Below are 25,368 nucleotides of genomic sequence, written 5' to 3'. Positions count from 1 at the left end.
GAAGCTTGTATTCAAAATTCAGTATTTTATCACTTTTCTGTGATAGTATTTAGCATCAGATATAAACATGATGAGAAATTATGAATTGCAAGGTTGACTTCAGCTCAACCGTTGGCACTGTCAGGATGCCCCTGTTTAATTCTGTACTAAATATCCTTAATTCATCTTCCGTTTTCTTCCATAAACCAGAGACGAGTGACTTGAGGTGAAAAAGCACTACTTCAGGAAATTTGCTTACTAGCTGTCTGAAGTTGAGGGCATCTATTCACTGCAGCATCTACCCAGGGCTAGAAATTACGTGGATGTAAAGATGCATTGAATTGCTGTATCAGTGTCTGATAATGCCTCCAAATGAATAATAACATACATACGTGCACACTCAGACTGCAGCAGGTGTTCATTTTTTCACTTCTGAAGTGTAGTTCATACACACAGTCTTCTGCCATGTGTACACTGGCAATATTTGAAATCTGGCACAGTGGCCTTAGTGTTCAATTCCCGGATGGATCTAACTCTTGAATGAGAACGCCTAGCACAATATTTTTCTTTCAGTGAGAATTCTCGGGGAAAAAAACCTGATGAACAGTCAGGAGAGAGAATGTAGTTGAAGGGTTTAATTTTTTTTTATTTTTTATTTATTTTACTCATCACTCTCTTATTCTCAGCAACATCAAGTACATGCTCCCCATAATACATAGTCCCATTATATTGAATGTAAATCACTGTTTCCGCTTTTCTTTCTTGCTCCAGAATTGGATACAGTAGAACAGTTATTGTATATGCAGCGGTAGTACAGAAGTGGTCTTTTTTCTGGTACACAATGGTTTGCTTGTGATATCGAAGATTAGCTTGCAGCAGACCACTGAAAAAAGAGCAGATATACTGGGTATCTGGCAGTACTAGGTTTCTCTGCAGATTCTTTTCAGCTTGAAAGCACGGCACTTTTAACGGTGGTCCAGTTAAGCCTGGATAGAGCGTTATTTCCGTTCTTAAAAAAAATAATTAAAAACATAAAAATGAAGTTGTTTTAAATTAACAGAGAAGTTGCAGCGTGATAGATTTCACAGAATTAGCTGATGAGAATACTAAGGAGGTAAAGTTCCAAAATGCCCAACTCTTAGTCTTCCTCTGTGGGAAAAACAACAAGATCTAATAGTATAATAGCACCAAATGCTTCCTGTATTCTTGTTCTTGATTTTTGGAGGGAGGGGGCACAAGGCTTCCCCCTTCTCAATTTCCATCTCAGAAAAAAAAAGGGGGGGAGGGTAGCTGGCCTGCCTTATATTGGTGGCTGAAAATTGTGCTCAAAATATAAAATATTACTCCTTATTAGGGCACAGGTAATTAGTAGAAGTATTGCATTATAGATGAGTGATCCACTTATAAAATGGAATGGAAAAGACTGAACAATTTTGGAATAAGAGTGATGTTTCCTCTTGCTTGTTTCCCTCCTGGATTTAGGATATTTTCTCCTTTTACAAGTTTTTAGCTTTATAGTGTTTCACTGTTCTTTTTAAGCATAACTTTATTTGAGGGTGACAGGGAACAGGATAAATTTGACAGACCATGCATCTCTCTCTGCCTTTTCTGTCTCTCTTTTATTTTCTACTACTTTTGTTCCTGCTAATTCCCTTTTTCCTCCTCTTTCCAGTTTGTGCTACTACGCCTTTTTTATCTCCTAGTTTTTTTCCTGATGCCTTTCATCATAAGGATATGATTCTTTTTAGAAATCATAGGTGCTACTAGTTTCTTCCAGCCTACTAAGTCTTAGAAAGGAAAAACTGCTATTATATCCTGATATTTATAGTAAACCAAATAAATAATGATCATTAAAAGAAACCACACAATGCTTTCCTGTTCTCTAGTAATAAAATGCTATAAATATGTTTCATAGCCATCATCCCTTTTATAGGTTTTAATTGTAGAAAGCCTTCTAGTTCTGTTGGTATAATGTCATTTGGAAACATCTTTAGATCTCCATACATTATACATAGTTTCCTTTAATAATTTTATGTAATTATTTTTTGAGTTAGGAAAAAATGAAGTTGTCAACTTCAGTCAATTTGAATAGAAATTTCTCTCAAAAATGAAGTTCAGGAATTGAATATGCGAGTTAGTGAAGAATGGATTGTTTCATTGGTAAATTAGAGTTACTCAACTGAAATAATGGTCAATGCTAACAATGCTGACATTTATGCGGGGGATTAACCTCTTATAAATTTTGTTTCTGTAAGTGTTGTTAAAAAATGAACAGTCCTTTTTTTCCCCTCCTCTTTTCTTCTGTTCTTTTTTCCTCCCTTCTCTCCTTATAGTGTAGTTAATGGAGATGCTTACTGGCCTTTTGATTAAAACAAGTGAATGACAGCGTGAGGTGCACAGCTTTTTCAAAGGAAAGGGGATTCCTCCTTCAGCTCTTGGTGGGGGTATGTGTTTTTTTTTTCTTTTTTTGGTTGTGTTTTTTTTCTTCTTTCTTATGATACGATGCAAAAAAAAAATGCAGGGCTAATTATAGTGTTTAAAAAGATGTGAGCTTGAATGTCCCAGCTTAAATGCTTGAATAATGTGGGATGCAGGAAAGAATTAACTGCTCCAGCCAGTCTGGTAAATCTCTGTTTAAATTATGCATCAGTGTGTTCCTCTTAGAAGTTCAGAGTTGAGAGCTCCTCCACGTGGCACGTTTGTAGCATTGGTCGTATTTTTGTCCGTGTAGATGGTCTGATTTGGAATTGTGATTAAAATCTTGAGTGAATTGTAGATTCACTAAAAATACTTACCAGTATGTATAGGTAAGTGGTAATAGGAGTGAATACTTTTCCACCACCACCACCACCACCTTTCTTCCCTCCCGAGAGAAATATAATGAATCTTAAAGCTCTGAAAAAAGCTGCAAGATTGTAGCTCTCCTCTGCCTGGTTGCAGGAGTGCAGATGCCTTGCATCTGCAAGTGATGAGTACCTTGAGGTATTAGCAGCTTTTCCAAAACAATGTGATATCTGAAAGTCCTGAGCTAAGTTGGGTTGAATCTTTTCTTTTCTTTTCTTTCTTTTCTTTTTTTTTTTTTTCTTTTTTCTCCCCCCCCCCAGGATTATTACTGCTGTGTTACCTGTATGAGAAGGTCATATCTTAATACTTGCAATCCTTATTTTACATTATTCAATGGCAAGGTAAATTGTGTAATGACAGCCTGAAAAAAATACATAGTTATAGGTTTTGTGTTTTGGACACTCTCCCAAGTCTGTCTACTATCATCCAGATCTGCTACTATATCCTGTACTGCGTTACAGTATGAAGAAGTTTCACGTAGCTTGCTCTAGTGTTTGATGTGGAAGGAGCATTCCTTTGAGTTACTTTTATGAAGCTGCTGTTTATAAACTTACTGTTGCATGCATTTACTGGTGCCTGGGATCTTGTGTTATTTCTACACTCACGGAAGTTTGGCAGGTTCATTTGAATTCAGGAAAGTGGTCTTGCATGTTTGAACGGTAGATTTTCAAACTACGACACAAGTTTGACTGAAAGTATTCACATCTATCATTTATCTTCTAGGTAAAACACTTGCATATCACAAGTGTGCTAGATTTCAGTGAGTGAGGAAAAAATCAGGATAAAAATGAAATAAACTTTTATTTTCCTTGAAGTGATTAGAAAAGTTGCGTTGATGGTAACTGGTTACACATACTGCCAGCAAAGCTGACAGACAAACATAAGACACAAGTCCTGTCGCCAAAGGAGGCTGTGTGCATCCCAGAAATGGTACCCTTAGAAGCAGGAATGTGGCCACCCGGCTGTGTGCCACAGGTGAAGATTTTCATAAACCTTCCTAGTTTCATGTAGTTTCATAAAGTGCATAACACCTTCGCCGCAGGTGAGAGATGAAGCAGCTTTAAGAGTCATGTTATTTTCACCATGTCGTGCTCCCGGAGTGGGCGTGCAGCTGGGATTTGGTGTGATCGGCTGATGTTGACTTCAGCTGCGGCTGTTTGTTTGTGTTCCCCCATAGCAAGAGGTTGAATTGTGTATAAGCCTACTTGGACGTAGCCTGATGCTTAAGCTGCTTATGGGTGTTATGCAGCTCAGATGCTACAGATTGGCCAACTGGTAGATAACCAGGCAGATCATCAAGAAATCTTGTCTCCATTATCGTGTCTGTTAGGGCAGGTTTAGCTCAGTTGGTTAGAGCTTGGTGCTACTAATGCCAAGGTTCAATCCCCGTAGGGGCTATGCTGAGGGTTTGGACTAGATGATCTCCAGAGGTCTTTTCCAATCTTACCATTCTATGATTCTATGATTGCTCAGCTCTCCACTTCCACAGTGTCTGAGCAGCTCGCTTTAATGTATATACTGCCTTGCCTGAACCTTGCCATGGGAGGAGAAACTAGATAGGTTCAAAGAGATGGAGAGAGCTGCCCAGGTTACTGAGGGAGCCTGTAGCAGAGAAATGAATGGACATCGTGGACCAACAGCTGTCCTTGTGCTTAGCTGCAAGCTCCCAAGCAGAACTATTTGTTTGGAGAAACCAAATGGCAAGACAGTTGTGCTTCTTCCCAGTCTCCTCTTGATCATTTTAGTCAATGATGTTAATAATTAACACAGTGATAACTTACCTAGTATGATTGTCCTATGAGAACCATACTGATGCAGGACCATTAGAATCAAATGTGGTTGCTGTTGGCTGGGCTCTGGGAATATGGAAAGGAAGATTCTTATTTCCAGTTAGCCAGGTGAACCTGTCTGTAAGTTGTTTAAATGCATCCTCCCTCAAAAAAAAAAAAAAAAAAAAAATCTACCAAAATACATGGAAATACGTGGCGTAGGTAGGTTTGGGGTTTTTTTTGTTTTTGTCTTTTTTTTTTTTTTTTTTTTTTGATGTGTGGGGGCTTTTTTGTTTTTTAAAGCAATTAAATTAACTATATAGAAGTTACTTGTTAAATAATAACAAATGGAGCCAGACTAAGGTTTTCCTTTTTTTTTTTTTTTTTTTTTTTTTTCCCCAGTGGTAAAAATGTCTACGGACTGATGGAAATTCTCTTTTTATACATACATAACACAAAAGCACACTTTTCTACTTGACACCAGTTCTTCATGGATATAAGTTTGCTGATTCAAGGGCATGACTGCTAAGTGAGGTTAAGGTTGGACTATTTATGTGCATTTTATCTTTATGAAATTTGTCTTCATGCTAGTGCTAATTCTTTGCATAAATATTAGGATTGCATACAGTTCTTCCGAGGCTTAAGTCTGTCCCATCCCTTCCTGCAGCAGGAATGAAAAACAGTAATATGCTACATGGTATTTTCTTATTAATATCATGAATAGAGGAAGAATTTCTTTCTTTTTTATCTTTTTGTTTTAGATTTCTTCTCTCTTTTCAGTGCCATGTATTACTACTAGCTATGCATACTGAGTGCATGAAAAGGGTGTGTAGAATTACTCAGTAAGCCCAACCCAGATATTTTCAATTGTTCTGATTCTTCAAAGTTTAAAAATAAGTGATTAAGCTTGTTATGTGACACCATTCATATATGTTTAATTTGGTTCTCATTTGCCAAGACTATCAACATGCCAGGTATTCAGTGAAAGATTAAACTTTTAATTCATTATTGATTTTGATGGAAGAGGCAGTAGTGAAATGAATTTCTCATTTTTCTCCTACCCCATCTTGCTGGACCTAATCCTATGACCAAGGAAGTCTATAAAACTTAGCTTACTTTTAATAGGAGTATGGTCAGGATAATTGGAGTAAGGTTGGCACATTGAGAAGTCTTGAGATGTTGACAGAGAAATGGGACTACTTGCATATGTTATTTTGGATACTCTGTGTGTATATGTTTGATTTGCTCAGGGTAGACTTTTGATATTACTGCTTATGTGAAGCTCATGCTTGTGTCAGTATGCGTTAGGAGGCATCTGCTTCCAGGTATTCTTCTGCTGCCTCATATAAAATGCTGAAAATACACAATATTTGACAGCAGGAAACAGTTTTTCAGACACAAGCTTGCCAAAAGTTTCTGTCCGCTCTGGTTACCTAGCCTATGGGCCAACTGCTGTGTCAAAAACAGCAAATCTTCTAATGAGGATTTGATATTGATAGTATTGTCAACAAATGACTCAATGGTTCTTTAATACCTCCGGTATCTTTCCTAGTTCTGAATGTGGGCAGTGATGACACACAGATGATTGCAGAACTCTTATGTCTTCTGTTACTGCATGGTAATATTTTTTGCATGGAATAATGGTCAATGTGGGAGGAAAAAACTTGGTGTAGCATTTTACCGAACACAGCCTTTTGCTGGCTGATCCTGCTCCCTGATTTGGGGGATGTGGCCGTATTCTGAGTTGGATGCAGCCTTTCTTTGCCAATAGTGCTCAGTGGCACCCTTCTGTATTGCCCCAGGGAGTGGTCAGCTCGTTTTGCTCCTGCCTTTGTCAGTGGACGTCTCTAATCATTTCTTTTTTCAAAGTACAATTGAGAAGTATTGTATCAGGAGTTACATAAAAAATTAAGCTATTTCTGAGCAGTGTTGCTTTGTCTAAGGAATGCATGCAACTCTATAAAATATTTAATACTACTCTTCATGGATTACTCCTGGCTCACAAGCAGAAATGATGATATGTAGCCCAGTAGTGTTCATACCGCAATAAATGCATATGTGTATTATAACTTGGGTAAGGGGGAAGTAGGCTTTGCTGAAGGTGCCTGGTCTCTTCCCAGTTACGGCATGCACAGCTGAGGCCTCTGGCTATGGGAGGCTTTCCCTTCCCTGGAAGGGCACTGCCACAAAACATCGCAGCCTGCCTGCATCGGTGTGAGTCGCCAGTGCTCATTCAGCTGTGTTGCTCCTGAGGGATAGGGGTGGGATTAGCTCGCAGTCGTAACCCGAATGGGATTTGCTGTCATTTCCTCAGGACTAGAAATAGATTTAGGACTCAGTGCTGAGCAGTAGGTATTGCCATGTGGAAGGAAATCTTGTGATCCCAGTGCCCGTATCCATCCAAATCCCTGCCTTACTGCTTCATTGTAGGCTGACCGTGATTAATTCCCACTTTCCCGTTCAGCCCAGCACTGATCAGTAGCTCAGGTCAATGAGTGGTCAGTGGAGCTAAGGCTGGTTATTCCTTATCTACCTGCTCCAGGACTGGGTTGATGATTCATGGAAAGCATACGTACATATAATTAGATGCATGTTCACTGGCCCACCTGAATTTACTGGGTAGCCTGAAGAGGAGAGATTTTCTCTTTTGGTACTGGTAAGAAACTGAGAACAGGATCTAGCTTTGCACATTGAATGCTACCACTGTTTTTGTTTAATTCAGCCCTGGAGCTGCACTGCTTTGGGGTACATGACTGTGTTAAGCCACTGAGTGTAAGATTTTATATGGTGTGTTGGAGTAAGATTGGGTGCTGCCAGGGTGTTGAACTGGAGGCTCTATTATTAACTAACCTAACTTGCTTGACAGGAGCATAACATCAGACGTGAATGACATGGTTTTCTGAATTCAAAAGTCTCTTGAAGGTAAAATTTTGTGGGAAAGAAGTCTGCTTAATTTATATAAAATGATAATGATTTGCTGCATTTTGTCTGTGAAATGAGATGGGAAGGGGGAAAAAGCTTTTGTGCATGCCTTTGCTCAGGACTATGTCTTTTTAAGCATAACTCATAGTTGACATATAAACAAGGTTATATGTTGAAGTTATTACTTTTGCTTAAGGAAGTCAGGAAGATTGTTTAAGTTACAAAATAAAAGGCAGCTTGTATTGCAAAGGGGTCTGTCAAAAGTGCTGGAGCTCTACTATTTGCTAAAGACAGTTTTGACTTCAGGAAAGTGTGTTTAAATCTTTCAGTGTTCTGTACACCATCTGGGCTTCTCTATTGGGTGGGAACACCTCTGACATGGGTAGGAAAGCAAGTCCTTTTGCTTTTGTTTTGGTTGATTTAACTCTCTCCCACCTCAAGTCATCTGAGGTTTTGTTTAGGTTCAGTTTGTGTTAAGTTCAGCAGATGAGAAGCATTTTGAGGAACTTTGCTCTGGAAGGTGGATCTAGGATTTTCCTGGCTAGGAAAGTCCAATAAATTTCAGGAAGGTTGAGAGTGTCCTCATCTCTCTTTGGGAAGAACGGTGCCAACATTTGTCAAGTGAGCAACTGTTAGGCTCTGGCCCAAAAAGCTCTCTCTGTATGCTGGTAATTTCACCAATTATCACTATGCCACTGACCTTCCTATATCAGACGATTGACCATAGAGGTTGTGGTGTGGCCCCTCTGACTTCTCTTGAGTCCTCAGATTTCCTTGACTTCTCTGTCCAATTTTAGAATCGGAAATAGTACAGTCAGGGGTGGTAATGCATGAAAATGGGCTGTGCTTGCTTTTCTTGTTGTCATGTGGGGTTTAATTTGGGGATTTGTATTTTTTTTTTCTTTAGATATACTAGTTACATTTGGTGCTTTTAACCATTCCAAAAAAAATGTGGTAAGGACATAGAAATATGCCTTTGCAGATGTGAAAGGGCAGATGAGTTGTATGCCAGAGGTGGGCCATGCCATGCAGTGGCTGTCAGTGCCCCCAAGCTGCTCTTGTGTGCCAGGCTGCAGGTGCTGTGCTTTGTCCTCATGCGTGAAAGTTGTGTGCAAGCCGGGGGAATAGCAAGTGGTGCTGTCAACACGGAGGTGAAACTGAGCTCTGCTGAAGTCCTGCCAAGCTGAAAACTTGGCTTTCTCCAGGGTCAGTGGCAAAATTCCCATAGACTTCAGCAAATCCAAGGTTTCTCTCTTTTGGTTTTCATCAGTTATGGGAAGGAGGAAATTCTGTAATTAATCCCTTCCCTCTTTTGTTTTCATTTGATGCTTCCAGGTGGCACCTATCAGAAATGACCGGCACCCTTATTTGAGCACAGCCTGCAAAGCACGTGTAACCATGCAGTGTCAGAAGATTTTAACATGATTTTCTTAGAAAGTGGTGCTTATTTGATGATGTTCTTTGCGTGTGTTTTCTTCACAAATTTCACCCATGGGTTTCACTTCAGTTTAACTGACAGAGGGAAAGAGAAGCTTAATATAATAGCTTGTTACAAGTCTCATGAGAATTGGTGATGGAGTAGAGAGGAGAAACCCTGTGACCACCCTGCCTAGAGGATAGCTGCCGTGTAAAACCCTGAGTTGAACACAGACTTCAAGTACTCCAGGATGGAGAAAAGCTTCCATCAAATTTCTCACCTTTTTTGATGCATCTAAGCATCACTTCCTCCAAGCTCAAGAGCAGTGCATCCCTATGAGTAATAAGTGCAGCATAAGGGGCAGGAGGCCTGCATGGGTGAGCAAGGAGCTCTTGGCCAAATTCAGACGGAAGAAGAAAATACACAGAATGTGGAAGAGGGGACAGGCTACTTGGGAGAATTATAGGAATGCAGTCAGAGTATGTAGAGATGCTGCGAGAAAGGCTAAGGCCCAGCTGGAATTGAGTCTGGCAAGGGATGTCAAGGACAACAGGAAGGGCTTCTTCAAATACATCAGCAGTGAGAGGAGGACTAGGGAAAATGTGGACCCACTACTGAATGGGGTAGGGGCCCTGGTGACAAAGGATACAGAGAAGGCAAAATTACTGAATGCCTTCTTTGCTTCAGCCTTTACTGCTAAGGGCAGCCCTCGAGAATCCCAGAGCCTGGAGGTAAGGGAGAAAGTCTGCAGGAAGGAAGGGTTTCCTTTGATCGAGGAGGATAGGATTAGAGGCCTTCTGGGCAGACTAGACATCCACAAATCCATGGGCCTGGATGGGATGCACCCACGGGTACTCAGAGAGCTGGCGGATGTTGTTGCCAGGCCACTCACCATCATCTTTGAAAGATCTTGGAGAGCTGGAGAGGTACCTGAGGACTGGAAGAAAGCCAGTGTCACTCCAGTCTTCAAGAAGGGCAAGAAGGAGGACCCAGGCAACTATAGGCCAGTCAGCCTTACTTCCATCCCTGGAAAGGTGGTGGAAGAGCTCATTCTGGAGGTCATCTCCAGACATATGGAGGAGAAGGTGGTCAGGAGTAGCCAGCATGGATTCACCAAGGGGAAATCCTGCTTAACCAATCTGAGAGCCTTCTATAATGGAATGACTGGCTGGGTAGATGAGGGGAGAGCAGTGGACACTGTGTACATTAACTTCGTCAAGGCTTTTGACACTGTCTCCCATAACACCATCCTGGATAAGCTCAGGAAGTGTGGGTTAGATGAGTGGACAGTGAGGTGGATTGAGAACTGGTTGAAAGGCAGAGTGCAGAGGGTCCTCATCAGTGGTGTGGAGTCTAGTTGGAGGCCTGTGGCTAGTGGCGTCCCACAGGGCTCAGTACTGGCTCCCATTCTGTTGAATTCCTCCATCAATGACCTGGATGAGGGGACAGAGTGCCTCCTCAGCAAGTTTGCTGATGATACCAAGCTGGGAGGAGTGGCTGACACACCTGAGGGCTGTGCTGCCATTCAGAGAGACCTGGACAGGCTGGAGAACTGGGCAGAGAGGAACCTCATGAGGTTCAACAAGGGCAAGTGCAGGGTCCTGCAGCTAGGAAGAAATAACTCCATTCACCAGTACAAGCTGAGAGCAGACCTTCTGGAGAGCAGCTCTGCAGAGAAAGACGTGGGAGTGCTGGTGGATGACAAGTTGACGTTGAGCCAGTAATGTGCCCTTGTGGCAAAGAAAGCCAATGGTCTCCTGGGGTGCATTAGGAAGAGTGTTGCCAGCAGGTCAAGGGAGGTGATCCTGCCCCTCTACTCAGCCCTGGGGAGGCCTCATCTCGAGTCCTGTGTCCAGTTCTGGGCTCCCCAGTACAAGAGAGACATGGAGCTCCTGGAGAGAGTCCAGCGCAGGGCTACGAGGATGATCAGAGGGCTGGAGCATCTGCCCTACGAGGAAAGGCTGTGAGAGCTGGGCCTCTTCAGCCTGGGGAAGAGAAAATTGAGGGGGGATCTTATCAATGTGTACAAGTACCTGAAGGGAAGGTGCCAAGGGGACAGGGACAAACTCTTTTCAGTTGTTCCATGTGACAGGACAAGAGGCAATGGGCAGAAACTGAAGCACAGGAAGTTCTGCCTGACCGTGAGGGGGAATCTCCTCCCTGTGAGAATGACGGAGCCCTGGACCAGGTTGCCCAGAGAGGTTGTGGAGTCTCCTTCTCTGGAGATCTTCAAGGCCCGCCTGGATGCAACCCTGTCTAACATGCTCTAGGTGACCCTGCTGAGCAGGGAGGTTGGACTAGATGGATCTCCAGAGGTCCCTTCCAACCTTAATGATTCTATGATTTTATGAAAGTCTGTCACAACAAGACAGGAAGTTGAAGGACATCAGATATAGTATTGCTGTTTCTTTCTGACAAGCAGATGTAGATCTCTTCTCCTGGTTAAAAGACCAACTCCAAATTAACGTATTTTCTGCTGTTTGTACGTGAGGTTTGTGCACCTTGTGTCATCTTTAGTGTAACTGTAGTAGTCCATGTCACAAAGTAGTCTAATATATCTTGCTTCTTGTATGGGCTTTGCAGGCTATGGTGAGTTTGAAGCTAGCTCAGTCTTTGCGGTCACTGCTGTGGTGACCCATCAGCACTTACAGCGCAGCCTCAAGCATGTCTGTATTAGACATGTTATCTTTGAATATTGTTTAAAGCTCCTGAGTGGTAGATTCCTCTGCTCTCCTGGTAGCGTTGCTCATTTATAACATGTAACACCATTTCCTCGACTAGCAGTCCGCTGCTGGGCCGATGAGATCTTGGTCTTACTCTGTTTAAATAAGCTTATATAAATTCTATAAAGTTCATAGTGGTCCAGACTCTTGTCCATCTCCTGCGTTCTGGATCGGTACCTCAGATCAGTAAAACGTTTACAGTTGTACACCTTAATTTGAACGTGTGTAGTATGGAGGGAAGGTACTTGGCTGCTTCTCTTCTTGATTTGATACCCTCAGAGTGTGTTGACATTCCTGTGCTCCGATTTACCAAGACGTCCTTCATTAGGGTGTTTTAGTTTACTGCTCATGAGGCTTTTAAGTGCTTAGGTGGTACTTAAGGGATTTTACATTTCATTAAAAAAAAATAGGGATGTGATATCAAACTATGCCTGTAAGGTATGTTAAACATAATTTTTAAATGGAAACTAACTAAACAAATGTGTTTTTGCTTACATTTAAAAATCATTAAAACATTTCTGTTCTTACTTGATCATTCAAGATCAAACTTCATAGCCCTACCTACCAACTGATTAGTGTTGTAAATGTATTTATCTGTGTGAAGAAAGAGAATTTTGTGTGTTAATTTATATTCCCTATCTTCTTCATCTTTTTTTTTTTTTTTTAATATTAATGTAGGTCCTTTAACTCTGGTGCAATGCTGAAATACTCTTTGTTACTTTATAATGAAGTTTATGATTTGCTCTCAATAAAAATCTTCAAATTTCAATTCTATAGTGAAGAAACACTTGATTCCTGTACCATTTAGAAAGAATAGAGCATCTTAAAACTGGAAGAAGAACATATGCTTTATTTTTTTTTGTAAAGAAGTTAATTAAAGCAAAACAGCACCAGGAAAATACATAGAAAATCAGATGAAGTGGTGGAATTCCCTCATAAAAGCAACTGTGGCATCCCATAATTAGGGGCTGTGACAACAGTAAAACTATTGTGTTGAAGTTGAGTATCTTAATGTCATTGATACTGCATATTTGCTTCATTAACATTTTTTAATATACTGATATGTGTAATCACACGTGTGTGATGTCCTTACTGTGTGCTGGAGTATGAATTAGGAATAAATTATAAATGCTAATGAAAAGATGATTAAAAGGGTAAGGAATGTTCTGGCATCTGGCTTTTATTTCTCTGCAAGTGAATGTAAAACATACCTCATAAAACACAGTGTTAGATCTCTTACAAGATTTGTTCTAGCTCTAAAGAAAAACTTTTTTGCCCTGCAGTTCAGATGTTACCTTCTTCTGTGACATGTAGGTTTCTACACAGTTAGGATTTATGAAGGAATTGGGTGAAAGAAAGAAGTAGTAACTGGATTCATGTCTTTATTGGTGTTCAAGATCAGGCAGTCTGAAGTAGGTAAATTGTGTCTACTTGTCTATCCTGCAGTGTATCAGCAGCTCAGCGCTGGTTAAGAAATGACTTGCGTAGGCATGTGTGCTGGGCTTTGCCCATCTCTCCTGTCGGGCAGCATCTAGCCTAAGAAAGATTTTGGCTCTGGGTCTGAGTAAGAGCACAAATACCCTTCTGGCAAGCAGCCTATAAACACGTAGCTAGCTGCTGTTAATTCATTTCATTTCCACTGAGTTCCTAGAAATACATAACTAGTGCTTTGGGAAGCTCTTTTGTATGCAAAGGGCGCAAAGGCCACTCTGGCCTGGGCACCCTTTATTTTATTTATTTATTTTTTTTAAGTTATCTATGCCATATTCTTTGCATTAGGGCATGCAGGATTTTCAAAGTAGCTCTGATCTTGCCACCATTTCTAGAGGGATGCCAGCTCGTGGTAATGTGTGTTAATATGTACTACAGATGATCTCATTTAAGCAATTAATCTTTATAAACATAATTCTTCTCCATCTGTATATCAGGTGGATGCAGAAATGTGTTTCTAGGTAAAATAAGTATCAGTAGGAACATTATTCTATAGTCACCTCAGTGATTTCTTCCTGCATCCCCCACCCAGAAGTGCCCACTAGTTTGTAAATGTATATTAAAATTAGGAATTAGCTGGTGAGGTAAATCAAAGCAGGATTTCACTAGCTATATATGCTGTTTTCTCTCTGTTTCTTTCAAAACTATTTCATCTTTTGTAGCTCTTGTAAACAGTGAGGAAAGCACTTTACTGCAGTAGGGCCCTAATCTGCAGAGTCTTCACAGCTCTGAAGAATGATTCTCAATAGAAGGTAATGACATAAAAAGTCTGTGGGCACAAAGATATGGCACAATCCAGGATACATTTTGTCAGCAATGGGTTGCAAATGCACCTTAAGGTTGTATCCTAATTGATAATACTAGTCACCGTAGCAGAGTTTATAAATCAATGTTGCTAGGCAATAAACTTTTATTAAAAGTGATTGTTTATTGAGAAGAGCAGGTTAAAAAAAGGACAACCATGCTGAAATCTGCACAGCAACTGTAATTTTAAAGGGCATAAAGTACAGTGTGAGTATTTCGAGCTAGCCTCAGGCTTGCAAAAGTGTGTCTTTAGTCTTTGACCTCTTGCAGAAACAGATTATCTTCTTGTTGCTTTGCAGTGGTTTGCTCATAATAAACACGATAAACTAACGTAATTACTCTGTGTTAATAAAACCTGTTGGTGTTGTCTGGTTGTTCTACTAACTTGCCTTTCAAGACTTGGAGTTTTGTTTTTGAGTTGAGCATGAACTTGGGGCACCAGGCAGAGACAGTGGGTTGAGACTTGCAGCGTCCTTGCTACCAGGTAGCAGAGCGTATTTGAAGGATCCGTTCTTTTCTCGAACATGCAGAGGATGCAGTGCCACTGTTTTTTCCAGCATGCTTGGAAATACTGTGGCCTCTTTTTTTTTTTTTTTTTTTGTACCAGTGTTTGCCCACAGGTGATTGTGGTTAGTAAGAGTCCAGCTAGCTAATGTGAACCTAACTACAAATTCATCAGTAATACAGAGAAACCTTACAAGCTGTCTCACCAACTAATGGTATTTTAACCCCATGATTTTTACAGTTCGGGCACAGGACTTATCATCTGCAACAAACTTGCTCCGCATGGCTACTTGCATAGTTGTAGCCTCCTGTTTACTAAACCGAATGCCCTTAAATCAGCTTGGTGGAGGTTTCAGAGCACAGAGAAGAGAACATAATGCAGTGGAGCTGGACTTGGTGTGTAACAGCGCAAGCAGTAGTGTTCTGGATGGTGCTTTACATACTTTTGGGATGTTAGCATGAGCTTCCTCTGTGTGTGTGTGTGTGTGTGTGTGTTTAAACATCATTAACATAAAAATAGTTACCTTTTTTTTTTCCCTCCTTGCCCCCTCTGTTTAGCTTGTGTACACTTAAACAGCGTCACAGCTGAAGGAACTGGATAATATTTCAGATGAGAAAACGCAATGTGGTGTTTTCCAGAATGCTTTTTCTTTTTTTCTTTTTTCCTTTTGCTTGCTTGGAGTTGAATGATACTAATAGCTCAGTGCTTGGAACCTGAGGGCAAAAAAAACAAAACTGTGCAAGTGTGACGAAGTCAAAACTACCAGTGAGGTGTAGAATGGGATTGGATGGCTTAGAGGGACTGGTAATTGAATGTTTTGCACTAATTCTTTGCTGATTCCACTACAGGTGACTTTAAGAGCCATTGCCTGACTATCTTTTGGTATCACTCACTGTGAAACTAGTTGATAGTCTTAGCTCATATGCTGGTGGCTGAGCATTTGCATCCTAAAACTTGTATCTGTGTTGCCTCTATCAGCTTTACCTCTCAACCCCCATTTCTTCCAAATCAGATATCACTGTGAAAGGAGCAAAGTTCTGCTGTCCTTACTGAACATGCATCTTGAGTTTCTAGCAAAACATTTTATGAGGATGAGGCTTGTACCCAACTGCACTACAAATGGCTAGCAGATGTTTTGGGTCTCCCAGGCTAAAGAGTTAAAACTGTTGGTATCTCTCTGACACAGTGATGCAATAGCGCTACAAGTTAAAACGTAGGAATTTAACACGCGAAATATAGTAACTCATCTATACTATCTTGCCTTTAACCACAAGGACTTTTGTTTTTCTTTGTATTTCAGCAGATGAAGCAAAAAATTAAACAGCATTAGCTGTTTTCCCATGTCGTGTCTCTGTACTAATGCAAAACCAGTGTAATTGCACCTGATGGCCCCGGCTCGTAGCGTGCTCTGTGCTGCACGCTGAATGCGTGGGTGGTGCCTCAGAAGCCCTGTGATACAGCTATTAGGCAGACCTCGCAGTGCTTGTCCGGGCACTGCAGGAGGCACCTACCCAAATCCTGGGATTTGGCTGCTTTTTAAAACTCATTCTTCAGAGCTTGTCTATACGTTTTGTTTTATTTTAGGAACTGATACATGTAGATCTGTTGGGCTCCCTGCTATGACTGTGGCTAATGGGAGTAAAAGCATTTATAAGGTGCAAAGCCCAACCTCAGGTGCAGCTCCATTCTTGCTTTTACCCAGTAAAGTGCAAGTCCGATGAAATTACACAGCCTGTGCAATACAAGAAGTCAAATTGCTGGTTTAATGATTTCTTGTGGCCTTAAAAGTAGAGGTATTTATGAAACTGATATGTAAGCTTCTTTAAAATAAATTTTGGGGGATCTCCTCAGTGACAGAAAGGAAGATGAGTCTGTCATTGAAAGATGACTCATGCACTGAACACACACATGCCTGATCAAAAGTGTGGGTGATGCATAAAAACATATATTTGAGGACACCAGCTGTACAGTAACAAATCATTTGGCATTCCTGTCAAATGATGACTTCTCATTCATTCAGCTAAATAGTATCAGTGTAGGAGCCTGAGTCCCAGCCAAGTGGACTCCAGTTCTCTTCTTCAGCAGTTGTGTAATATTTTACAAGCAGTGGCCCGGATTGCTCCCGTTGTGCTAGGATGTGTCTCAGACTTCCACTGAAATTGGTCAGATTGGGGGATATGTCCCTGAATTCGTGAATTTAGAATAATGAGTTTATTCACATGCACATTTGAGCCTGGAAAACTGAAGCACAGTGTCTGTGGGCTTTTTTGTTTTTTAGTAACGTTCAATGCTAAAGTTTGCAAAAGGTTTAAAAATCATCTACAATGATAAGAACTTTAATTCTTTCATTAGACTGTGCAACGTTTTACCTCAGTTTTGGAGGAGGTTTTTGTTCATTTTCTTAATTTCACCCATAGGCAAACTCAATCATGTACTTCCATCCCTGCTTCCTCCTCTACAAATACACTCACTCAACTCACTTTTGATTTTTGATTTTTTTTTTCTGGCATTAAAACTGTTTTTAAAATACATAAGGCTGTAGGGTTTCTCATCAGTAGAATCAAATAGAAGATGAAAAAATATAATTAAATAACTTTCATTTCTTTGCCAAAAACAAATTATTTTTTCTTGTCTATTCTGAATGACTATGTCATGCCCATAAGGGAATCATTTTCATCATACCTGTCAGTGTGATTCTTCCTTAGGAATGAAGTGATCTTTTTGAATAGTATGAAATTGAAATAAATATTTGACATAAAAAAGCATAAAAGAATTATGTACCTTTATAGACAGGGCGTTCACACTGAAGACAGTGTTTAAACAAAAATAAAAGTGCTAACAAACCTAGACAACCTTAATTCCTCACTGAGTGCTCTCAGCATGGAAGTAATTGATTAGGTGTTGGTCTTTGCTGAATACTTCAGCTGTTTAACAAATGTAGTATGTTTGTAATATAAATAGGAAATGTTGTAAAGTAATACTGGAAATAAGTTACTATATGAAACAAGTCGTATATTTTAGATTTGTAATTTGTTTACCATGTATAAGACAGCTAAAGGCTGAAAGTTACATATTTGCAATAGAGCAGTGTATTTTGCCTTTGCTAGACTAAGTAAAATTGAGAATGTTTGTTCCTTTTCTCCAAATAAAGAGCCAAAACTAAATTAAATCAGTCTGTTTTAAACATTACAGATGGCAAAGTGGAGTGGATCTCTAATGTACTTTGCAGAACTGTCCTGATGAGCTCCTGCCTGCATAGCAGTTACAAGCTTTTTCATGATCTGCTCATCTTCTTGCTGGTGTCTGTTCTACATCATTGTGGGATTCATTTCATTTTCTAGATGTCATTCAAAATCCTTGATGTACTTTTTATTCTAAAAAAATATTCTATTTAGATTTCAGTTGCACTATACTTTTTCTGGACTTCTGTATCTTGAAGATGGAAGAACTTTACTTAGGAAGATTAAACTTGGCATACCGATCATTCTGTCATAGAGGGTCTCTGCTTCCCCAGTCTGTGGTCTGGATTTTCTTTGCTTTATCATGAACAATGAAGGGTGACAAAGAAATGTTCCTTAAAGGGTAGCTGAGTCGTTTTCTAGACGTTACTGGAAACGAGGTCCTCTCATACAGTCTGCCTTGATTGTTGGGAGTACAAGGTCTGCCTCATGACTGATTTTCTAGTTTTGCTATGCAAGTTCCCAAAGGTTGTGTGTGTTTGGAAGTATTCATCCGCTGTTTTCTCAATCAGCACTGTGCATGTAATTCCACTTGGAAGACTGTAGGAGTGCAATCATCTGGAGATCAAGAACGTTTACTTCATTGTCTCCCGTTTTCCACACAAGGGACGCTGTGTTTGTGTTCCGTGCCCATCCTAGAGCATTCTTGTGTTGGTTTATTCCTCCTGTTTAGCACAGGACATGCATGTGAAGGTCACAGAGAAGCCCTCTGCAGGTCTTCCAACCTTCTGCCTTGGAAAGACTGTAATTGATTTTTCTGGGTTGAAGGTCCCGTACTGCTAGAGAATGTTGCCCCCAATTTGACTGGTATGTGTTTTGTTTTTTTGGTTTTTTTTTCCCCAAATGAATTAATATAAAATTATTTAAATGAATAATTATAACAATAGAACCATAATAAGCATGGGTAGGACTCAGTTCTATATTGAGCCTCAACCAGTGCAGTGTGGAGCTCCTCTTAAACTATTAATATTCAAGGGACCAAGTCTTATCTTCCTCTTACAGGGCAGAGAAGGTTACAGATTTCTTTCTGAGCATGGTAGAAATGCATAGGATCATTTCAGGTTTTTGCATATGAAGGAAGGTGGTCTCCTGCATGTCATTGCCCATGAGGGTGGAAGTCTCAGGACCACTTCTGCTTGAAGTACGAGTCCTGTTTTCTCAGCATGGGATTATAAAGCCAAGGTTGCATCCTATTGCTTTGTAGTTATCATACTAATAAAGTATAGGTCCAAAGGGCTTATGCTACTGTCCCATGAAGTTCCTTAGTCTGAAGAAACTTTTCTTCATTTCTGCTCTTGTATTTGCTGTATTACAGAAAACCTGGTCTTGTTACTGGGTTTGCTTGTTTGTTTTTTCCTTTTCAATTTTGAAAAACTTTGATTCTGAGATTGACAGCAATGCTGGTAGGTTATTTAGGTGTTCTGCCTGATTATCTCACAACAATACGCATTTCTTTTTCAGCCTGGATTACAATGAGATGAGGTATTTCAATCCTTAGTAAAAGGCACTTTAAACCTGTGCATTAGAATGAACCATTTGTTTTTACTCTGTTTCGTATTAAGGGTGGAATTGAAGTAGTCCCATGTAACCTTAATCAAATCATACAGGTTCAAAGTGTTCTTCCTTGCGACTTTATCAGTGGAGTAATAGCAGGTAGGGGATTAATGGATGTTGCAATATTGTTTACAGGGGAAAATGTAGCTGGAAAAAATCTTGCTGCTAAACTAAATTTGGTTTAGTTTGTGTCAAAGAATGGCATGGAACATTTCTAGAATGTTAAGTTGTGGTTATGGCATGGAAAATAACTGTTTAAAACAAAGCTGTTTTAAAGCACACACTTTGTGTGTTATTTAAGTGGAGGAACAAAAGGTTTTCTTGTGGAGTGCTGCTGTTCAGTCCTATATGATCATCATGGATCATCATAGCTATGACAGAAAGAGCTGAATATTTTTTTTTCTGACTTGTAAACAATATTACTAACAGACTTCTCAGCATGTTCTGACTGTAGTTGTTGGAGACGCTCCGAAAACAGCTGTACTTGCAGATCGAGGACTGAGCTGGAGTTGCAATTTTCAGGCTGTGCTTCGTGTGCCCCTCGGAGTTACTTTCTACTACTGAGACATTTCAGAGAGTTGACTAAGAAAAGCAAACTTGCACTATGTATCGCTCAACAAATGTGAACTTCAGAGGGATCTACTTCCACTGAAGTTGTTTTCAAAATCTCTCAGTTGGAAAAAATATTGAAAACCAGGCATTTAAAACAATTGCAGTATTTCAGGAGAATATATAGTCAGTATTGTGGAAAAGTTCGTGTAAGGTCACCTGAGTTGCTGTCGAGTTAAAGAGATTACGTGGGACCGTCTTCGCCTTTCCTTTCTCTAACTTCTGTGAAGGGAACAGACCTGCACTCTCCTTTTCTGAACAAAAGAAAAGGAAGTTTATAGTATTTAAAAGCCTGTGACTGTGCCATGCCAAAAGCAATACATGTTGTTACACGTTTTATGGATGTAAAGCAAGCATCACTGGTCTGTGTACACTCTATCCTTTTAATGGTATGATGCCTAATTTAATTTATTTTTTTTTTCTCTCCACTGAAGAGCTTTGTATAAGGTTATTAACCGTAGAAGTGAGTGGAAAGAATATTTTAAAAGTGGCCAAATAAAAATGGCACACCCGTTTTCAGAGTTATAAATTGGCATTAAGGTGTCTGACCTTGTTTGCCCGTTCCCTCCCTTTAGAAAAGCAGATTATGCTTTATATTATTGCTGGGGGCAAACATGCATTTAGCATACCATCAGTCCACTTCCAGCTCCTTTATGGGCTTCAGTATCAGTCATTCTTTATTTTTCCCTCAAAACATCAAGTCTGTTCAAGTTCGGTGATTTTTGTTTTTTCTTTTTCAGTCTTCTGCTTATTCTGTTACCATTACCTTCTTTCCTCTCTGTTTGCTTTGAGAGCTGGAATTTAAAATTCCAAGTAAATCATGATAAAAACTAGTTCTGCAAGATTCAGGACATTTATTTTTTTCTTTTTCTCTCACCCTCTGGTTACTTTACTCTGTCAATAGCACTGTATTGGAGATTTTCCCCAACCTTATAGGAAAGCTATGTGTGTGTGCATGTGTATCTGTGTAGCTACTTATGTTGATGCAGTTGCTGTCACAGAGGGTAAGAATTAGGCAATTTGTAAATTGGTCTCAAATCCCTACGTGGTTACAGTGCAGGATTGCCAAGCTGCCTCCTTTGGTGTGATACGGATTCATGCTAAGCTGCCACGTCCCTCAAAATCCGCTAACAAATACGAGCTTTGCTCAAATGAACGTCTAGAGAGAGAAGAAGCCTGGGAAGAACCAGATTCTGTGTTAACTGAGCCTAAACTGATGCAACGTAGAGGTCTGACTGCTCATGGCCAAGGTGACCAAGCCTGCTGTGTATCTGGGGAAGGTTGCCTTTGCCTCACAGGATGGAGGGATCTGAGCAAAAGATGAATCCTAATTTCTGTTATTTTTTTTTCTGTTTTGGACAATAGGTCAGTTCTGTTCAGGGGCATAAAGATAATGAAGCCAGTTTAACAAGCAGTAAAGTCTTGAACTTTTTGTCATCACCTCTGCAGGAAGGAGAGTAGGAGCTACAAGGTAGTTGCTGATGACTGCATGATTCACTGACCATATATAGAATAAAAAATGAATATTCAGGGTATTTTCCTGTAGTAGAAAAATTGCTAGTTAGTGTTGCAGTAGTTATAATAATCAATAATACACAGGTATATCTGTTGCACACATAGAAATGGAAGTATCTACATTATAGCTAGTTTTACAGTGTCCTGATGAGCTCTCACTGCAACATGCAGTTTCAAGGAATTATAGTGATTTTCACAAGCTGAAACATGTCACAGAAGTTATAGGTCAAGTGCTAATTAGTTGTATGGAGGGTCTGGATCATTTCCAAACATGTCTGGTGTGATGAAATTCTCATTTTGCTGTCTGCCAGATACTTGCTTTGAAAATTCGAATTGTTTAGTCTTTTCACTGGTGAGAATACAAGTCTTTTGATGATGAGCTGATGAAGAGTACTGATCGTGTTCAATTTTTAAAATGTGTGTTTTCTGAGCGCGCTTTTACCCTTTTTTGACTGCTAAACTTCACAGATTTTATTCGTCATTGCCTTTTTTGGAGAGTTAGTGCCATTTTTCTTTATTACTGTTTTTGAGTGTCTATGTTCTTTGCAGCATAAAAAAATGCAAAATCGTAATTATTTTCCTTCTGTACCCTAAAAACAAGCATATTAAATTCAGTTAGTAAGCCTGAATATGCAATATTATATAATATGAATATTATATAATATTCATATGAATAGGAATGTTATATAATAAGCCTGTATTCTCTTCATATGTATTCTCAAAATATTTTAGTGCTTTTTCTCATCTGTATTATGCTAAAATCTGACTTTAAACTAGACTTGAATCTAGTCAGAAGTGGTCACTGGAAATACTAATCATCAGAATTGATCCTTTTAAACATGTGGTTGATGTAAGGCCAGCTCTTCAGATGTGGAACAGCATGCCTCTGTCGCTTATCTGTGTGACTGTTTGCCAGTGGAGTAAAACTTTGAGTTTTTGTTGATTTTCGATTCCTGTAAAGTGTATTGTTTGCAAGTTTATGCAGCTTTTCTGCAGGTAGCTCATAATGTGTAGCCACCTCCTGGAAAATGAGTTCTTTTCAGTATATTTGCAGAGAGCTATGCTGCTGTTGTACTGCGGCAAGAAGTGGTATCATTCATATTTGACCCTCTCGTGGTTCCCTATGAGGCAAGATGAGCCAAAACGAATACTACTTCTTCAGAGCAGAGGAAGAGACAATATTTCAAGTAGTGTAACGCTGAGCAATCCAAGTATAGCTGAATGAAGCCTCAACCGAGCTCTACTCCTGCAGGTTTAACTTGTGTGGAACATGCATTTATGTAAATACACATCTCTCTTGAGTCACATCTGGACTGGATCAAGTATTTCTGACCCACTCTTTGTGGGAGCTTGTTTCTTATTCAAGAAAATAATGATTATTTCATATCCTAATTATGGAACTGATTGATCCTGTGGGGAATGGAAAGCAGGCAGTGGGAGCGAGTACCTCATTAAAAAATACTGTATTTTTAGAGGAAGAGGTGAAAAATAAAATGCAACTCTACTGCAGAGTTGCATGAAAAAGAAAAATGACTTGTGTTATAGGAGATTTTCTAAGTAATTTGAGATTATGGCTGGAGGGAATGTATTTTTTTTAGTAACATGTCTTATACTTCCTTTCACAAAAAATTGTTAATTTTGTTTTTTTTCTCTGTTTCTTAAGGAGAAGAATGAAAGCTCGAGCTCCTCCTCCACCAAATCAGCCTTCTACGGCAAGCAGAATTCACAGCGAGCAAAAGCCGCCTGCAGAGATAGCTGCGGTTGCTGATCAGAGCCTTGTGAGCATGAAGGAGAACATGATTAACAGATTGGTGGACTTCACAGTCATTTTACCCGGTGGTGTGGAGCAGAAGAGCACAGTACAAGGAAGGTAAGGCATGGGTTAGTTCCCTCTTTCCAGAATATTTCCATTACCTTACATTTCCAGACATACTTACTAGTATTAATCTCTCCCTGTCAGCATTGATGGGGTGTCTCAGTTATGCTTACTTCTGTCAACGTAGCGAACAGCTGTGTGAGTGGTCGGTAGTAGTTAATATACTGTAGACAGGATAACGTCGGATTAGGAGGACATAGGTGCCTGTTGACAAATCAGGGTCTGTGTTTATTTTGTATTTGGGGCTTTCAGTAGTAGAAGCCTGCATGGTGATAAAACTACTCATCACATCTAATCTACTAGTCTATGTTGAAGGGGTGTATTTTGATGGCTGGGGGGGGGTATGTGTACAACAGCCCATAGTAGCTGGTACTTCGTTCTTCCCTGTATTTTTCTAGTAGGAAACTGTGTTCACGCAGCCACTCAAGGAGCTGTGGCACGGGTAGTAACTTGTTTGGGTCAGTGCCAAAACCAGAGTGATGTTAAAGGTTTTAAAGGAAAGCAGTGCTTTTATCGGAGTTCTCAAAAATACCTGTTATTAAATATACAATCTATTTTTATTTTCTTAATGAGAGAGAGATTCAAACTTAATGAGAGAGAGAATATAGCCGATGTAGAAAGTAGGACAGAAAGTGAAGAATTGTTGACGCTTAAAACCCAAAGAACACAGATATTTTATTGGCAAATGCAAGCATCCTGGTCCTTTTGCGCTATTTTGTATAGGGAGGTGCATCCTTCCCATATGTTTAGAAAGGATTGTCTTTTTCCCTCCCAAAAAACCCCAAGAGCGCTTCAAGAACAGTGATTTCATGTGGCTTTTTGAAGAATATACAAGTTACAGGCGAAAACAAATTTAAAAAAAAAATCCCCCAATCCCTTTACAATTAACAGTCCGTCTGACTCTCGCAGGTACTTATCACTAGCATTCCTGTCATGTACACTGAGGCTGAGTATTTTGCTTATTGCAATCTTTAACTTTTGGACCAAATATGAAAATTATGTCAGAAATAAACCATAGACGTCTCAGGGTGTGGAGGGGAGTATATATATTATCCATTTTAAGCACTCTGGACAATCTTCGTGTTCTCTCAGTTGTTCTGTGAGGATGCCCACTTCTCTCCATTAACTTCATGAGAGGTCTGTGCCCCTGATTTAGGCAGCAGTGAAGTTCCTACTTGTGCTCTAAGGAGTCCAGTCACCTAATCCAAGTGTCGCAAGTGCCTAATGTGGGCAGTAAGAGCTCTGCCTCTGTGCTGGATCAAGCACTTGGAATGGAGGGTTAGCAGTAAATGTCGGTCACCTGCAGCCTGCTGCGGGAGGTAGGAAATTATGGAAAATGAGGAAGGAGGTAAACTATTTTTAACAGGTTAGAAATAAATTTTTAAAACCCTCAAATAAGCCATGTATTAGCATAATCAATCTGTAAAAATAAAACAAGCAAACAAAAAAACCCAAAACATTCCAGTGTACTGCTGTTCTTTCTCACCGACAAAAGAATAAAATTTTCTGTGTGTTAGCACTGTTCACATTTTTAGGCATGTGGAATACAAACCAAAAATATTCCAATGACATTTGAAACTTTTATGGGGTTCACCTGCCTTGAATCTCCAGCTCTGGGTAAAAGCACAGGTGGTTTGGTATTGTATTGTTTTGGCATTGCAGACTGGGTAACAGCAAAGTACAAAGATACTGAGAAGTAAAGATCTAGTGAGGAATATATGGGATTAAAAAAAAAGTTTAGCATTAGTTTGAAGCAAGTATGAGAGCCAATTCAGATCATAAGTTCTATTTTCTGTTCAGGCATTTTATCTATGATAATATCAGAGAAGGATATTTCAGACAAATTTTGGCATTGCTTATGCTGCTGTAAATCTTCAGTGTTGTTACTGCTGTAATTGAAGTGCATTCTGCAAAATCTTCTTTTGGGTGCCCTGGGGAAATTGCATAAAAATTTGCAAAACCTTTTTCTGGGCATCATCAGAATGAAAAATAGTTCAGGAATTTCGGGAAAGTAGTTCAGAGAGCAGAGTCGTCTACTAGAGATTGTGCAAAAACATAAGCACTGCTGTAGTAATTAGTATCATGTAAGATTATTATAAATGAACCAAGGTAAAGTCAGCT

General features: G+C 39.8%; 1 protein-coding gene across 9 annotated transcripts in view; it reads left to right on the top strand.

Moving 5' to 3' along the window:
* COBL (cordon-bleu WH2 repeat protein) overlaps positions 1 to 25,368 on the top strand; it is a 159,210-nt gene that overhangs the window by 22,717 nt on the left and 111,125 nt on the right. For all 9 annotated transcript variants that reach the window (XM_062569625.1, XM_062569623.1, XM_062569624.1 and 6 more), the window contains exon 2: positions 23,035 to 23,241. In XM_062569625.1, coding sequence (XP_062425609.1) covers positions 23,035 to 23,241 — 207 coding nt within the window. The remainder of the gene's footprint in view (positions 1 to 23,034; positions 23,242 to 25,368) is intronic.

The sequence above is a fragment of the Rhea pennata genome, chromosome 2 (assembly GCF_028389875.1).
Source record: "Rhea pennata isolate bPtePen1 chromosome 2, bPtePen1.pri, whole genome shotgun sequence".
Classification (NCBI taxonomy): Eukaryota; Metazoa; Chordata; class Aves; order Rheiformes; family Rheidae; genus Rhea; species Rhea pennata.
This window is presented reverse-complemented; position numbering and strand designations above follow the sequence as displayed.